This window comes from Bos taurus, chromosome 23, assembly GCF_002263795.3.
Source record: "Bos taurus isolate L1 Dominette 01449 registration number 42190680 breed Hereford chromosome 23, ARS-UCD2.0, whole genome shotgun sequence".
Classification (NCBI taxonomy): domain Eukaryota; kingdom Metazoa; phylum Chordata; class Mammalia; order Artiodactyla; family Bovidae; genus Bos; species Bos taurus.
Window position 1 is genome coordinate 7,096,580 of NC_037350.1, and position 17,632 is coordinate 7,114,211.

Here is a 17,632-nt window from a genome sequence, read left to right on the forward strand (position 1 = left end):
TTTGATTCATCACATTGGGCATTGGGTCCATGAAGGGACCAAACCGTTTCACTTACACAAATATATAAAAACCTGTCAGACTGTAGTAGAAGCCAGAAAAGTCTGCTGCACACAATCCCAGCTTCCGGGACCCACAGACGATGGAAAACTGAATTTACTTCACACCTCACTTCATGTTGTTACGTGATACCTGAATTAGACCAAGGATGGGGACCCATGACTTTCTAGTCTCCTTGCCTGGATCTGACCTTCTTGGGGACATAACTGAACTTGAGAATCTGACCTTTTCTTTGTCAGTGTTTCCCCAGGACCACCACTCAATAAGAATTCCACCATCACACTCAATAAGAATTGGGAACACAAGGGATACACAAATCTATTTAATTTTGAAAACTATTTGATGGACAGATAAGAGTCTGACACTGAATTCACGGGCAGTCTTCAGACGAGAACGAGATCAGAAATGCCTGTTGAGGGCATTTATGGTTCAAACAGACTCAGCAGGCAGCTCAGAGAGCCAAAGAGGAGAGCCGAGTCACGGGCAGAAATCCAGGAAAAATCGAAACAAAAAGAGCACATGACAGCTGCTTCTGGGTCACCGGGAGTCAGGTCCTGATGGATGATGCGGGCGGAGCTGGCTTGTTCACAGGTCCTGAGAGAAGGGAGGCAGGAACCACGGAGAAGAATCGCAGGACAAGATCAGAGAAGAGTCATGACAGACCCCAGGAAGAAGAACCTGGAGGACAGACGCAGGACTCATAAGTCACACCCACCCCTGAAGCAGACTCAGCCCTAGCCCCTCTGGCTCCCTTGGGGACACTGAGATTAATCTCGTCTAACATCTGCTCTTCACTATGTCTCCTGGAACTAAGGAAGGACCATATTCTACCAAAGTGAACACACATCTTCAGCTTGAAGGGCCACGAGGCCAGCTTCTGAGCACAGGTCATGGACTATCAGATGGGTGAAAACTGTGGGTCCTACCCTTTCTCCTACGGGAAAGTTCAGGAGTACTTCCTGTCATGGTGGAGTCTGGGGCATCATTCAGACACTCCTGAATGGCTGATAGGAAAGGCTGGGTCCTCTTCTGGAGAAACCACTTCTGAGGTCTCCTGCAGAGACTGCACAGAAGGTTCCAGACTTTTCCTTGACCGCAACTCACATGAGTGAATGTGGTGTGGACCAAGAAAGGAATAACAGAGGCAGGTGACAGAGTCCAGACCAACCCGCTCCACAACTTTTTCTATCTTGTGTGTGTCATTGTTCCGGACCAGAAGGGGAGGGGTCTTACCTGTGGATGAGGCCTCAGGATCGGCTAGCTGGAAGGAAGGGAAATAAAAACTCATTCACCCGGCTGGTGAGAAAATAACATCTCTCTTTATCTCAGCCTCCGAAAGGAAATGAGGGGGGCAGTTCCAGAGCGTTCTTTGCTCCCACCCACATACAATAAGGATTCAACTGCCACAAAAGAAGATCACCCCAACGTCACTGAGACAGTCACTAGAGAAGGATCAACAGAGGCTTTTCAGCCCAGCACCTGTCTTCCCCCTTTTTCTCCCAAGGCGCCTTACCTCTCTTATCCCAAAAGTGGACAAAAAGGCCCACACCAAGGAAGATCAGCCCCAGCACAAAACCTCCAATTCCGCTCTGCATCTTGCTCTGGGCTGATTCAGACTGTGCCCCTGGAAGTAAAAGCCCTCACGTCAGTGTCCCCACGGCCCACAGCATCCTCGTCTGGAAGCCTGGAGTCTGGTTGTGTGTATAAGAGACAGAGGGGATCAGAAACCAGACAGAAGAGGGGAGGGCAGGCAAAGATCCCGGGGGGCTCTGATGGATGGTGGGGGGAGGCTGGTAGCCCCAAGGAGGCATGTCCATCTGTTTGTCTGTCCTCCACGGGTCACTTCAGATACCAGCCTCTACGTCAAAGCCCAGAGCTTGAACACTTCAGAAGGCACATTACTCAGGCTGAACTGCAGCCTGGAGGAGAGGGGAGAGGGGTCCGGTCGTGTGAAGGGACCACCATCACATCTTGGGGGGGGGAAATGAGATAAGGACTCAACAGATGATACTGGGATCTAGTCCTCGGTCACTTCCAGCCCAGAAATTGTATCAGGGAGTTACATAGGACACGAGGGATGAAGACGGACTCCACCCCCACCAGACCCAGCGCTCTCCCTGAACTTTTTCTTTCCTGTCGGGTCCGTAGGGTCAGTGAAGCGGCCCTTACGCCATTCTACTGTGATGGGGCTCTGGAGGCTGGGGTGGTCCACGTGGCAAACGTAGACGTCTCCAAGCTGTGGAACTGTCTCTAGCATCACGTGAATCTGGTAGGTCCAGTCCCCATTCTGAGTAAGAGGTGTGAACCCAACTCCAGCTGTCTGCTCCTGTTGATTCCGGAACCATTTGACTTTAACTTGGCGAGGGTAGAAATCTGTCACTGAACAGACCAGCAGATTATGGTGGTTCAGGGCCTCTGTACTGGCTGGAGAGACAGTCACTGTAGGCTCCACTAGGAGGAAACGAGACAAAATTAGAGAATGAGGCGACAAAGAAATTCTTACCAGGGGCTGCGGTCTGTCCTTAGAAACTACAGTAGACCAGATAACAGGTATACCACCACCTCTGCTGCTGCTGCTAAGTCGCTTCAATCGTGTCTGACTCTGTGCGACCCCATAGATGGCAGCCCACCAGGCTCCTCCGTCCCTGGGATTCTCCAGGCAAGAACACTGGAGTGGGTTGCCATTTCCTTCTCCAATGCATGAAAGTGAAAAGCGAAAGTGAAGTCACTCAGTTGTGTCTGACTCTTGGCGACCCCGTGGACTGCAGCCTACAGGCTCCTCCATCCATGGGATTTTCCAGGCAAGAGTCCTGGAGTGGGGTGCCGTTGCCTTATCCGACCACCACCTCTAACCAGAGGCAATTACTATTCTAATTTCCAACACCATAGATTAATCTTACATGTTTGTAATTTAATGTAAATGGAACATTACCATATGTGCTATTTTGTTTCTGGCTTCTGTATCTCAACATAATTTCTATGAGATCCATCCACGTAATGGTTTCCCGTTCCTTTCATTGCTGCATAGCATTCTATTGTATGGTTATAACTCAGTTCATTTGTCCATTCGCTTGTTTCTTTTTTTAACATTTTATTTATGTATTTGGCTGCATCAAGTCTTAGCTGTGGCAGGGGAGTCTTCATTACAGCATGGATATTTTGTTTGGCACATGGGTTTAGTTGCTACACGGCATGTGGAATCCTAGTTCTCTGGCCAAGAACCCCACTAGCCCTGCACTGGAAGGTGTGGGTGACCCCACTATCCCTGACCGCTAGGGAAATCCCTCTTTATTTCTTTTTATTGCTGAGTAGTCTATTATATAGTAGTCTATTATATAGTCTATTATATAGTATATTATAGTCTATTATATAATATATATAGTCTATTATATACTATATTATATAGTAGTCTATTATATAGCTATGCCTCAATTTGTTTCTTGACAAAAAGTTGGGTTGTTTTCAGGCTTTGTTATAAATAATGCTCTCTTAACATGCTTGCATACACACACACAAAGATAACAAATATTTGTCGCCTATTAGAATTCCAGCTCTGGGTTTATTTAGCTTATATGCTAGCCTACTTTGTAAGAGAAGAATACCTTTGTTTAGCAATCATTGGTTTCTTGAACAAGATCATTTATGTGAAAGGTCTTTGTAACACAGACTGGATAATTTTTGCTGAAGTAGGGTTGATATTACTGAAGTACCATTGATATTTTTATTGAAGTATAGTTGATTTTTTTGGAGAAGGAAATGGCAACCCACTCCAGTATTTTTGCCTGGAGATGTTCGTGGACAGAGGAGCCTGGGGGGCTACAGTCCATGGGGTCGCAAGAGCCAGACACGATTTAGCAACTAAACCACCACATAGTTGATTTACAATGTGTTCATTTCTGCTGTGCAGCCAAGTGACTCAATTATATATGTGTACACATATAGACTCTCTTCATATTCTTTCCCATTGTGGTTCATCACAGGATACTGAACATCATTCCCTGTGCTCTACAGCAGGACTTTGTTGTTCATCCATCCGGTATATGATAGCTTGCATCTGCTACTAGACGGGATAACGTTTAAACTGTATATACCTACCATACATGCGCACGGGTACATATATGCCGAGTGTGCTGTGCTCACAGCTGGAGGACCAAGGCCAGCTCCACCCAGCTGCCCCAGCAAAGCTGACAGAAGCACTGCTCTTGAGGTTGGGACTAAAAGGATGAGAGATTTCAATAGAGAAAGAAAGGGAAGGTGGAGAAAAGGAGAGCATTTTAAGGAGGAGGAATTACTTCTGCGAGGGTAAGGATGAAGGAAGTACACAAGACTCAGATGCTGTAGGAAGGTGTGGAGCCTAGGAGATGAGAGGGACTCAGAAGCCCCACCAGATACGGCCAGGGCTTGGGACATTCGAAGGATTGCAGTTGCCAGTCACTGTTCCCAATGCGTCTCACGTCTCCTGCATTGGCAGGTGGGTTCTTTACCAATACCGCCACCAAGGAAGCCCCCAATGATTTTCACACCCTCCCAAGTCTGCCCTGCCAGATCTTCCAACATTTTTCCTCCTTAGAGATTGACACCCCTCCTGGTCCCCCCAAGATGCTGGGAAACCACAAAAGCCCACTTTCCTGCGTCCTTCCCCACAAGGCTCTGTGTGAAGGCATCTCGGCCCGTCCTAAGCCCACCTCTCCGCTGGACAGTGAAGCCGGCCGTCTCTTTGTAGTTGTGTCTACACAGCGTGTCCACGTAGGCCCGAAACTCCGCCAGGAGGTCCTTCTGGGTGTTCCAGATCTCCGCACACACCCGGCCCAGCTCTGTAACAGCCACAAACTCGCCCAGGTCACTGTCAAAGTGCAGGATCTCTTCCTTGTTGTAGATCTGTCTGGCCACAAGCCTCACGTGCTCTGTCCCGTTGGTGAAGTAGCACATGCCTTTAAACTGGTACACGAAATTCTCTGCGGGAGAGCCCGTGGAGTGAGATTTAGTTCAGCCTTGCATCCCAACCAGCCACTTGTCTTAGGGAGGCATGGACAACAGAAGGGAAATACCAAAGGATTAAATAAAATCTGCTCTCAACCCTCAGAGTTGTATCCCCGGGAAAAATTTAGATGAAGCTAGACCATTCTTCACACCCTGTACAAACTAAATCTGGATGAATTAAAGCTCTGAGTATGAAATGCAATCCTACCAATACATTAGAGATGAAATCTGAGAACATCTTCATGACTCTGGAAGTATAAAGGATTTCTTAAGCAAATCATGAAAATGACAAGCCATAAAGAAGAAATTATTAATCAACTTCATTAGAATAACAGCTTCTGCTCATCAAAAAATATCTTAAGAGAATAAAGAAGACAAGCCAGGAAGCGCCAACAAATATTGGCAAAGCATGTGGTGACCATGTGCTTGGTTTGGAGTATAGTATTTTTTTTATTTCTTAAAAACAAATAAGACAGATACTATAATAGAAAAAGAAAGGAGAAATGTCAAAATAGGTACTACAATAAAGACTAAACACAAGTAGAGAATAAACAGAGGCAGAGTTGCCCATGCTCATTAAAATCAAAGACATTCAAGTTAAAAACACAGTGAAATACAGACAGTGCCTTTGGGAGGGGAGGAATGGAGTGGGAGTTTGGGATGAGCAGATGCAAACTGTTATGTAAGAATGGACAGACAATAAGTTCCTACTGTCCAGCACAGGGAACTGTATTAAATGTCCCTGATAAACCATAGTGGAACAGAATAATTTTTTAAAAGAATGTATATATATATATATATATATATATGTATAACTAAATCATTTTGCTGTACAGCAGAAATTAACACAACATTAAATCAACTACACTTCAAAAGAAAAATACAGTGAAATACGACTCTATATCTGCTGCTGCTGCTGCTGCTAAGTCGCTTCAGTCATGTCCGGCTCTGTGCGACCCCAGAGACGGCAGCCCACCAGGCTCCCCCACCCCTGGGATTCTCCAAGCAAGAACACTGGAGTGGGTTGCCATTTCCTTCTCCAATGCATGAAAGTGAAAAGCAAAAGTGAAGTCGCTCAGTCGTGTCTGACTCTTTGCAACCCCATGGACTGCAGCCTACCAGTCTCCTCCATCCATGGGATTTTCCAGGCAAGAGTACTGGAGTGGGGTGCCATCACCTTCTCTGAACTCTATATCTACCAGATATGAAAGCATAACATCTAAAATATCAAAAGTGCCAAGAACTGGGTTCTTTTTATAAGAAGCAATCAATTTGAATAACTTTTGCATATTCTGTTGTAAAGATACATATTCCATTTTGAACCTCCAATTCCATTCTAAATATATAGCCGAAGAAAAAGCAGGCTCATAGGCTTCAGGATACACAGGGGGAAAAGTAGAAGCAATCCAAAGGTGCGCATGGAAATGGTAAGTACATGAAGGCTTCGACCAGGTGGTTGGCAGTGGAGGGTGTGACAAGTGTCTGGACAGGGGCTCATTTTGGAGGTAGAGCTAGCAGATTGGACTTGGGATCCTACAGTGAAGAAAGACTCAAGAATATCTCCCAGCCTCAGGGCCTGAACGTCTGGGTGGGATGGTGGTGGTATTTAGAAAGAGGAGAAAATCTGGGAGAGAAAGAAGTTTAGTGGAGAAAGTCCACAGTCCATTTGTCCTTGTTAAGCTTGCATGTCCTGTGAGACAGCAAGCAGAGATAAGCTTGGCAATTAACATATATATTTGCCATTGCACGGAGAAAAATCTGGACAGTTATCACCTAACTGATAAAGGGATTCTCTCCAGGAAGTGGAATTGGGGGTGGGGGAAGGGGAGACGAAGGGGAAAGAAGTTACTTCTACTTTTGACTTCATATTAATAAGGTTTGAAATTGTTACAATGAATATGTGCTACCTTTGAAATTCAAATAAAAGAAAAAAAAAGAATGGGTAAGTACATTGTAGCACACTCATAACATGGAATCTCCTACACAACAATGAAAACAGGTTGATGACTGTTACATGAAAGATCTATGACAGATCTCAAACATTATCCTGAGAAGTGAGACAATCCATTCATGGAACAGATGCAACTAGAGCTTATCATACTAAATGAAGTGAGTCTGAAGGAGAAAGACAAATATAATACGATATCACTTAAACGTGGAATCTAAAATACGGCACAAACAAACCTGTCTCCAAAACAGAAACAGAGCCACGGACACAGAGAACAGGTGTGTGGTTTCTAGCAGCTTGTGGGGAAGGAGAGGATGGACTGGGAGTTTGGGGGTGGAAACTAGTACATTCAGAATGGATAAACAACAGGGTCCTACTGTAGAGCACACGGAACTCTATTCAGCATCCCGTGATACACCCTAATGGAAAAGAACAAAAAAAGAATGTGTGTAAATGTGACTCAGCAAATGAGTCACTTTGCTGTACAGCAGAAATTGGCACAACACTGTAAACCAACTATTCTTCAACAAAAAACAGTTTGGTAACAATAAAAAATTTGTAGTAACATTTAAAGAAGGAAATAACTAATGTATACTGTTTAAGGATATGTTCATATATGTCCAAACCACGAAGAAAAGCAGTAATATTAAGATTATAAGAGTCATAATAGAGCTGACTTCTGGAAATTAGAAGTGGGTGTGATTGGGAAGACAGACGTGGGGGTCTTTTGGGGTGCTGGGCATAGTCATTTCAGACCTGGTTGTTGGTTTTTTGGATATTTCTGTATCACTTTTATTAAACTTTCCATATATGTTTTGCATAATGTCTGCGTTATACAAATAATGTTGTATTCCAAAATAAGCAATGTTTAAAAATAAACAGCGGCTAGTAACACTTACCCCAGAGTCATCTGTGTGCGCGTGTTTGTGTTTTAGAAAGATGTGTATAATGTATTACTACGGGGTTTGGAAATTTGTGCGTGCGCTGCTGCTGCTAAGTTGCTTCAGTCGTGTCCGACTCTGTGCAACCCCATAGACAGCAGCCCACCAGGCTCCCCCGTCCCTGGGATTCTCCAGGCAAGAACACTGGAGGGGGTTGCCATCTCCCTCTCCAATGCATGAAAGTGAAAAGTGAAAGTGAAGTCGCTCAGTCATGTCCAACTCTTAGCGACCCCATGGACTGTAGCCTACCAGGCTCCTCCGTCCATGGGATTTTCCAGGAGAGAGTACTGGAGAGCGCAGTAAATGTTAATTCTCTTCTTTTCTCAGTAGTCTCCCAGCCCTATTCCACAGCAACAGGGATTCGGGGTTGTACATAAACTCAGAATTAGTGACAATCGTTGCCTGGACCCTTCCCATTTCTCCTCTCAGACCTGACAAAGGGCCTGAGGACCTGCAGCTCACACTCAAGGAGCTCACCCTCTTCAGAGAGTGAAGCTGCAGAGACTAAAGCTGTCTCGAATTTCTCCAACCTTCAGTCAGAGCGGACATAAACACCCCTCACCCCAAAGAGTTACCTAGGACAGTAAATCCTTGCCACTGACTCTCTGAGCAGTCTTAACACTTCTTGTTTTGCCTGGCCTCTGGTGTAGAAATGGACTTTCTCTTTTTCTGCCGGAACTCTGCGATCCCAAAATCTTTTCCCTGAGAGACACTAGCCTTCCTCCAAATGCAGAGGTTGAAAAAAGGAACCTAGCAACATTCTTTTTTCTGAAGAGGAGAACCCTGGACCTTGATAGAAGCTCTTATAAATTCTCCCTGCGATTTGGCCAGAGTGCACTGCATCCAACCCTAAACCAAACAGACATCGGAGGTTAATTCCCAGATTGGAGAGCTCTGAAAAGCAGCCGTCGAGCACTTACTCGGAGCGTCTCTGCAGTGAGCCTCGGGGATCCTCAGCACCAGGAACACAGCCATCACCATTCCAGCCACAGTCCCGGGGTTCCTGGGGATGGTCACCCTCATCTTTCCAGCCTTGAAACAGAAATGGTGTAAGGGAAGCTCTGGCAGTCACCGCAGCTGCTACCAACGGACCCGACGCTTCACTTTGCAGAGCAGGAAAATGAGGAAACCTGTGAACTTTAGGATTGGACAGCGCCTAGGCGAAAGGCCAATCAATCCGGTGACTTGGGATCTCATTTGTCTCTGGGTGAACACCTTCAAAGAAAGTTCTCCATTCAAAAAGTATTCATACACCGTTGATAGGTACCCATCACTAGGTCATCACCAAAACCCACTGAACTGGGTCGCTGAAAATGTGTTTGGAGACTTTAGGAACCAGAAAAGGAAAGTGAATTGGCGTATTTCTTCTTGGGACATTTTTTCAACTTTTCTGGTTCTCATATTCAAGGTTTGACTGTATGGAGGTAGAAAGAAATGAAATGATATTCCTTGGAAAAGAAGATAATTGTCTAAAAGCTGTTCACTACCTTCCTTGACTTATGAGACACCATGAGATATGACATAAAACAACAGATTTTGAGGAAAATGTACTTGTATCAAAAGGATGAACTCTGTAACTGTATAGCTCAGGGAAATTCTACTCAATGCTCTGTGGTGATCTAAATGGGAAGGAACCCCAAAAAAGGGGATAAATGAATATGTATGGCTGATTCACTTTGCTGTACAGTAGAAACTAACGCAGCATCATAAAGCAACCATACTCCAATAAAAATTAATTTTTAAAAATAATAGAATAAAACATAGAAAAAAGGTTTTAAATTTTTCAAAATTAAGAAGAAGACAAACTATCTAATGAGGACTTGCAAATGAATTATAACATAATTTCATACAAGAAGTATTATGCTACCACTGAAAATTATAATGTAGAGTTATTTGACATGCTGTAGAGTAAAAGAAATCTACAACAAATAGACTCTGTGACCTTCAACAAATTATATAATCTCTAGTAGAGATCTTTTTTTTGAAGTAGTATTGGTTGATAACATTATGTAAGTTCTCGCCTAAACCCCATCCACAGACCCACCACCACTCACCCCACAGCCCACTGGGGAAGCAGAGACATCCGTACGCTGCCTGTCCCTGGGGGCCATACAGGAGCCACTCTACCCTGGAGGCAGAGCCTCGTTTACTGAACCACCAGGGAAGTCCCCAGCCTTTGTTCGTACACTTTTTGATGATGGCCACACTGATCAGTGTGAGGTGATACTTCATTGTAGTTTTGATTTCCAATTCTCTGATGATTAATGACGCTGAGCATCTTTTCATCTACTTTTTGGCCATCTGTATGTCTTCTTTGGAGCAAGAAAATATTTTGATTCTGGGTAGTCCTTGTAATGATCCTGTTTGGCAACGAGTATAGACAGAGGGGCTTTCCTGATGATTCAGATGATAAAGAATCTGCCTACAAGGCGGGAGACCCAGGTCGGGAAGATCCCCCGGAGAAGGGATTGGCTACCCACTCCAGTGCTCTTATCTGGAGAGTTTCATGGATGGAGGAGCCTGGTGGGCTACAGTCCACGGGGTTGCAAAGAGTCGGACATGACCGAGCAACTAACACACTTTCATAGACAGATGTGGACCTGGAAATAAAGACTGAGAAGGAAAAGCAGTGGATATGGACTGGAGGAGTGGAGAACAGTCAAGAGAGACTCCTCTGGTGAGCACATCTATGAAAGGCCAGTTTTATGAGTTTCGGAAGTTTGTTGAGGACAAGCACTAACTTCTTTTGCCAGCATCTCAGAATCTTTGCTCTATGGGTAGACTTCAGTGTCACCATCAGAATCTTCTCCTATCGGAGAACCCAATGTCTTGTTTTGTATCTAATCTGGAAACCAAGAATTATGATGAAATTGTTCTGTGATTTTATTTCTGCCAACCTCAGCAATCTTAGGTATTCTCCAAACCACTGTCTCCTTTCCTGGTGGTTTAGTCATTAAGTCGTGATCGTCTTCATTAGCATCTACTAATTAATCAATTTCTTTGCAATATTTTTGAAGTTTGCACATTTTTCACCCATACCATCTTTGGGCAACCAGTTGCGTTAATTTTGCCAATCGTATCTAGAGAACTCTTCTGTCATACCTTTCCTCTTTCAAATTACAAAGTGAAAGTGAAACGGGTATTCTCTTTTTCACTTTGCAGAAACTAATGAAGAAACTGAATTAGTAGATGTTTCCAAATTTGTAAAAATTGATATACACCCTAGAGGCCAGTTGTTATGAACAGCAATGGACAGGCTATGTACTACAGAATGGCCTGTGTTACTTTTACTAGAATAGATAACGGCTTCAATTTTTTATATGACTATCAAAAAGAGAAATGTGTTTCTTTTTCTAATCTCGTCTGTGTGCCTGAATTTTTTGACTTCCTACTCTCACTGAATCAACATTTATTGAGTAGCTCTGTTCTAGGCACCGGGAATCCATCAGTGGTGGGGAAGAAGAAAGAATTCCTTGTCTCCTGAAGCTCAGTTCTAGCAGGACTGCCTCCATTATACTCTGAAAAATTCGTGGGTTGAACTGGATCATCGCTACTGTCCCTTCTAGGTCTTAGAGCCTGTGATGAGGTGACATCTCGTGGTGACTGGGGAGCTGGTCAGTGCCCTGAGGTCACAGAACAGTCAGTTTGCCAAATGGACTTGCTTCTTGTTGACTCGAGTTATAATAAACCAGATTTGGGTTTGTATCTACAAGATCCTTTTATAGAATATTAAATTCAATGTGTCCTTCACCCAGATCTGTACCGATACAGCTGCAGACTTCCTCTGTAAGGTCGGTGACAGCAAGAATTAGGAACAGTGGCCTAAGGATGGAGGGAAGGATACAGGCCGTGAGGGGACAGAAACACAGGGCTTCTCTGGCTGGACTGGAAAGCACCTCATCACCTCTTTTCCCTTCCATGAATTTCCATGTCCCCCATTGGTCCATTCAGAGCCTTGCAGACAGAGGTAATACGAGAAAAAGGAGATGCGGAGGCTAGTGCGGAAATCCCCTTAGAAAATGTCAGATTTCCACGGGGATTCCCTCCATGAACTTGGAGAGTTCAGTTCAGTTCAGTCAGTCAGTCGTGTCTGACTCTTTGCGACCCCATAGACTGCAGCACACCAGGCCTCTCTGTCCATCACCAACTCCCGGAGTTCACTCAGACTCATGTCCATTGAGTCGGTGATGCCATCCAACCATCTTATCCTCTGTCATCCCCTTCTCCTCCTGCCTTCAATCTTTCCCAGCATCAGGGTCTTTTCCAGTGAGTCAGTTCTTCACATCAGATGGCCAAAGTATTGGAGTTTCAGCTTTAGCATCAGTCCTTCCAATGAATATGTAGGACTGATTTCCTTTAGGATGGACTAGTTGGATCTCCTTGCAGTCCAAGGGACTCTCAAGAGTCTTCTCCAACACCACAGTTCAAAAGCATCAATTCTTCGACGCTCAGCTTTCTTCACAGGCCAACTCTCACATCCATACATGACCACTGGAAAAACCATAGCCTTGACTAGACGGACCTTTGTTGGCAAAGTAACGCCTATGCTTTTTAATATGCTGTATAGGTTGGTCATAACTGTTCTTCTGAGGAGCAAGTGTCTTTTAATTTCATGGCGGCAGTCACCATCTGCAGTGATTTTGGAGCTCAGGAAAATAAAGTCTGACACTGTTTCCACTGTTTCCCCATCTATCTGCCATGAAGTGATGGGACCAGATGCCATGATCTTCATTTTCTAAATGTTGAGTTTTAAGCCAAATTTTTCACTCTACTCTTTCACTTTCATCAAGAGGCTCTTTAGTTCTGCCATTTTCTGCCATCTGCATATCTGAGGTTATTGATATTTCTCCCAGCAATCTTGATTCCAGCGTGTGCTTCTTCCAGCCTAGCGTTTCTCATGATGTACTCTGCATAGAAGTTAAATAAGCAGGGTGACAATATACAGCCTTGACGTACTCCTTTTCCTATTTGGAACCAGTCTGTTGTTCCATGTCCAGTTCTAACTGTTGTTTCCTGACCTGCATACAGATTTCTTAAGAGGCAGCTCAGGTAGTCTGGTATTTCCATCTCTTTAAGAATTTTCCAGAGTTTGTTGTAGTCCATACAGTCAAAGGCTTTTGCATAGTCAATAAAGCAGAAATAGATGTTTTTCTGGAACTCTCTTGCTTTTTCCATGATCCAACGGATGTTGACAATTTGATCTCTGGTTCCTTTGCCTTTTCTAAATCCAGCTTTAACATCTGGAAGTTCACAGTTCACATACTGTTGAAGCCTGGCTTGGAGAATTTTGAGCATTACTTTACTAGCATGTGAGATGAGTGCAAATGTGTGGTAGTTTGATCATTCTTTGGCATTGCCTTTCTTAGGGATTGGAATGAAAACTGACCTTCTCCAGTCCTGTGGCCACTGCTGAGTTTTCCAAATTTGCTGACATATTGAGTGCAGCACTTTCACAGCATCATCTTTCAGGATTTGAAATAGCTCAACTGGAATTCCATCACCTCCACTAGCTTTGTTCGTAGTGATGCTTCCTAAGGCCCACTTGACTTCGCATTCCAGGATGTCTGGCTCTAGGTCAGTGATCACACCATCGTGATTATCTGGGTTGTGAAAATCTTTTTTGTACAGTTCTTCTGTGTATTCTTGCCACCTCTTCTTAATATCTTCTGCTTCTGTTAGGTCCATATTATTTCTGTCCTTTATTCCCCATCTTTGCATGAAATGTTCCCTTGGTTTCTCTAATTTTCTTGAAGACATCTTTAATCCTTCCCATTCTGTTGTTTTCCTCTATTTCTTTGCACTGATCACTGAGGCAGGCTTTCTTATCTATCCTTGCTGTTCTTTGGAACTCTGCACTCAGATGGGTATATCTTTCCTTTTCTCCTTTGCCTTTCACTTCTCTTCTATTCACAGCTATTTGTAAGGCCTCCTAAGACAACCATTTGCCTTGTTGCATTTCTTGAACTTGGAGAAAACCAACTTAAATTCCACCGCGATCGCCACTGGCTGTAGGAGTACCACATCACATTTTCAGAGCAGCTACCCATGGTTGCCTAAGCAAAGCCAACTCGGGTTTAAGATGATTACATTGGAAATAAAAGCAAAAATAAACAAATGGGACCTAATTAAAATTAAAAGCTTCTGCACAACAAAGGAAACTATAAGCAAGGTGAAAAGACAGCCTTCAGAATGGGAGAAAATAATAGCAAATGAAGCAACTGACAAAGAACTAATCTCAAAAATATACAAGTAACTCCTACAGCTCAATTCCAGAAAAATAAACGACCCAATCAAAGAATGGCCCAAAGAACTAAACAGACATTTCTCCAAAGAAGACATACAGATGGCTAACAAACACATGAAGAGATGCTCAACATCACTCATTATCAGAGAAATGCAAATTAAAACCACAATGAGGTACCATCTCACGCCAGTCAGAATGGCTGCTATCCAAAAGTCTACAAGCAATAAATGCTGGAGAGGGTGTGGAGAAAAGGGAACCCTCTTACACTGTTAGTGGAAATGCAAACTAGTACAACCACTATGGAGAACAGTGTGGAGATTCCTTAAAAAACTGGAAATAGAACTGCATTATGACCCAGCAATCCCACTACTGGGCATACACACCGAGGAAACCAGAATTGAAAGAGACACGTGTACCCCAATGTTCATCGCAGCACTGTTTATAATAGTCAGGACATGGAAACAACCTAGATGTCCATCAGCAGACGAATGGATAAGAAAGCTATAGTACATATACACAATGGAGTATTACTCAGCTATTAAAAAGAATACATTTGAATCAGTTCTAATGAGGTGGATGAAACTGGAGCCAACTATACAGAGTGAAGTAAGCCAGAAAGAAAAACACCAATACAGTATACCAACGCACATATATGGAATTTAGAAAGATGGTAACAATAACCCTGTATGCAAGACAGCAAAAGAGACACAGATGTATAGAACAGTCTTTTGGACTCTGTGGGAGAGGAAAGAGGGTGGGATGATTTGGGAGAATGGCACTGAAACATGTATAATATCATATAAGAAATGAATCACCAGTCCAGGTTTGATGCAGGATATAGGATGCTTGAGGCTAGTGCACTGGGATGACCCAGAGGGATGGTACGGGGAGGGAGGTGGGAGGGGGGTTCAGGATGGGGAACATATCTACACCCGTGGCGGATTCATGTTGATGTATGACAAAACCAATACAATATTGTAAAGTAAAAAAATAAATAAAGAAATAAACATCTTCGAGTAAAAAAAAAAAAGATGATTACATTTCTGAACTTTTCTCAACGGAAATTTTATTTGATGGTTAATCTAGCATTGTGACCATTTCCCTCACCTGGACGTGAAACCTAGCCTTCTTTCAGCTCATCCCTGGTTTGCCGAGGATGCTACGGTTGAGATTGTTCTGTCCCCAAAAGCCCACCCACATAAGACCTGTGACTGCCTCTCTCGCCTTATTACCTTCCCCTCCCAAGCACCCTGTGGAGCCCAATCCTAAGAGGTCACCGTTAAAATCCTTGAGTTTATGAGACTACAAACAATACTTTAACTTGGACACTAGTAAGTCAAGGGGAAGAATTCAACTTTGATCTTTTCTTTCCGCAGTACCATGTGGCAAACCACTCCTCAGCGAAGGGAAGCAGCTCTTTACAGAAGCAACAATGCATGTAAATGAAGACGGGATGATAGAATTAGCTCATCCCCTATCTACATTCAGTTCAGTCAGTTCAGTCTCTCCGTCGAGTCCGATTGTTTGCGACCCCATGGACTGCAGCACGCCAGGCCTCCCTGTCCATCACCAACTCCAGGAGCTTACTCATCTCTACATTTCCCAGGGAATTAATTGACCCAGGCAATGGTTACTAACTTCACGGAGACAAGCAGGGTGTGTCTCATGGTGAGGTCACAGCACCACCTATGGACGTTTCAGAGGAATGACATCTAAGTCTAATCCAACCTCTTCAAGCAGATGCTGATGTGCGAGACCTGCAGAGGACAGAGGGACATGGCAAACGGCACCGGCTGTCTCAGTCAGCAAATCCAGACTGCAGACAACTGTGTGGGCCAAGAGCTCAGGAACGCCACTGTGCTAATCATAGGAACAGAAAGGGATGGAGGAGAAACCTGTAAATGTGAATAAACATAAATGACAACACATTCGACTCAGTTCCAATAAGATGGGTGAACCTAGAGCTTATTATACAAAGTGAAGTAAGTCAGGAAGAGAAAGACAAATATCATATATCAACGTATATACATACGGAATCTAGAGCCATCCATTCTCGTGACACTGATGAAGCAACGCAGACGCAGACAGAGGACAGACACAGAGCGGGGAGGAGAGGGCGGGATGAGCTGAGGCAGCAGCGCTGGAGCATGCGCACTGCCGCGTGTGAAATTAGAGAGCCGGGGGACTTGCTGTATGACCCGTGACCTCGAATCAGGGCTCTGTGACCACCCAGAGAGCTGGGATGGGGAGGGGGGTGGGACGGAGGTTCACGCTGGAGGGGACATACCTATATTCGTGGCTGATTCATGCTGATGTATGGCAGAAACCAACACAATATTATAAAGCAATTATCTGGTTAAAAATAAAGAAATTTAAATTTTTAAAGAGACACCTAAGCTAGAGTGTCCAAAAATTTATACTTGAGTAAATAGACCACCAAGAAATTTTTTAAAGTAGTTGTTATAATGGTCCCGGAGAAGGCAATGGCACCCCACTCCAATACTCTTGCCTGGAAAATCCCCTGGACAGAGGAGCCTGGTAGGCTGCAGTCCATGGGGTCGCTAAGAGTTGGACACGACTGAGTGACTTCGCTTTCACTTTTCACTTTCATGCATTGGAGAAGGAAATGGAAACCCACTCCAGTGTTCTTGCCTAGAGAATCCCAGGGATGGGGGAGCCTGGTGGGCTGCCGTCTATGGGGTTGCACAGAGTCGGACACGACTGAAGTGACTTAGCAGTCAGTCAGTTATAATGGTCCAGATATGATTACTTTTTTTAATTTAATTTACTCTTTTAAAATATTTATTTATTTGTTTGTCTGCGATGGGTCTTAGCTGTGGTTCATAGGATCTTGTTCAATTGTGGTGTGCAAACTTAATTGCAGTATGTGGGATCTAGTTCCCTGACCAGGGCTTGAATCCAGGCCACCGCTGTGGGAGCAGAGTCTTAGCCACTGGACCACCAGGGATTACTTTTGCAAATTTTATTGAGTTATAGTGGATGTACAATATTGTGTTAATTTCTGCTGCACAGCCAAGTGATTCATTTGTATATATTCTTTTCCATTATTGTTTATCCCAGGATACTGAATATAGTTCCCTGTGCTAAAGAGTAAGACCTTTTTATTCCTCCGTCTTGTGTATAATAGTTGGCAAACGTATAATTCCCTTTGAGAAGAGGGAGGAGGAGCTTTGATTGGCCCTCAGCAGAGAGACTTCTGCAGCAGCTGGAAAAGTTCTACTTCTTGAACTGGGTATTGATTACAAGGGTTTTGTCTTAAGTCATGTATTAAATAACACATTTTACGTGGTTGTTGGTACCTCGGTTTTATTTTAAAGGAAAAAAAGACTTTAAAAATCAATGAAAACGGGACTTCTCCAGTGGTCCGGGGGGGATGATTCTTCACTCCCACTGCAGGGGGCACAGGTTTGATCCCTGGTCACAGCGCTTAAGATCCCGCA

The 17,632-nt window shown here is 44.0% G+C and overlaps 1 protein-coding gene across 2 annotated transcripts; it reads right to left on the reverse strand.

Moving 5' to 3' along the window:
* Nucleotides 1-408: 408 nt before the first annotated feature.
* Nucleotides 409-17,388, reverse strand: BOLA-DYB (major histocompatibility complex, class II, DY beta). Of its 2 annotated transcripts, XM_024983393.2 has the most exons (7): nt 16,204-17,388; nt 8,848-8,959; nt 4,744-5,013; nt 2,228-2,509; nt 1,572-1,682; nt 1,292-1,319; nt 409-736 (listed from the first exon to the last, which is right to left on the reverse strand). In XM_024983393.2, the coding sequence occupies exons 1-6, from the start codon at nt 16,318-16,320 to the stop codon at nt 1,306-1,308; spliced, it is 906 nt and encodes a 301-aa protein (XP_024839161.1). In that variant the 5' UTR covers nt 16,321-17,388; the 3' UTR covers nt 409-736; nt 1,292-1,305.
* Between the last annotated feature and the right edge of the window lie 244 nt (nt 17,389-17,632).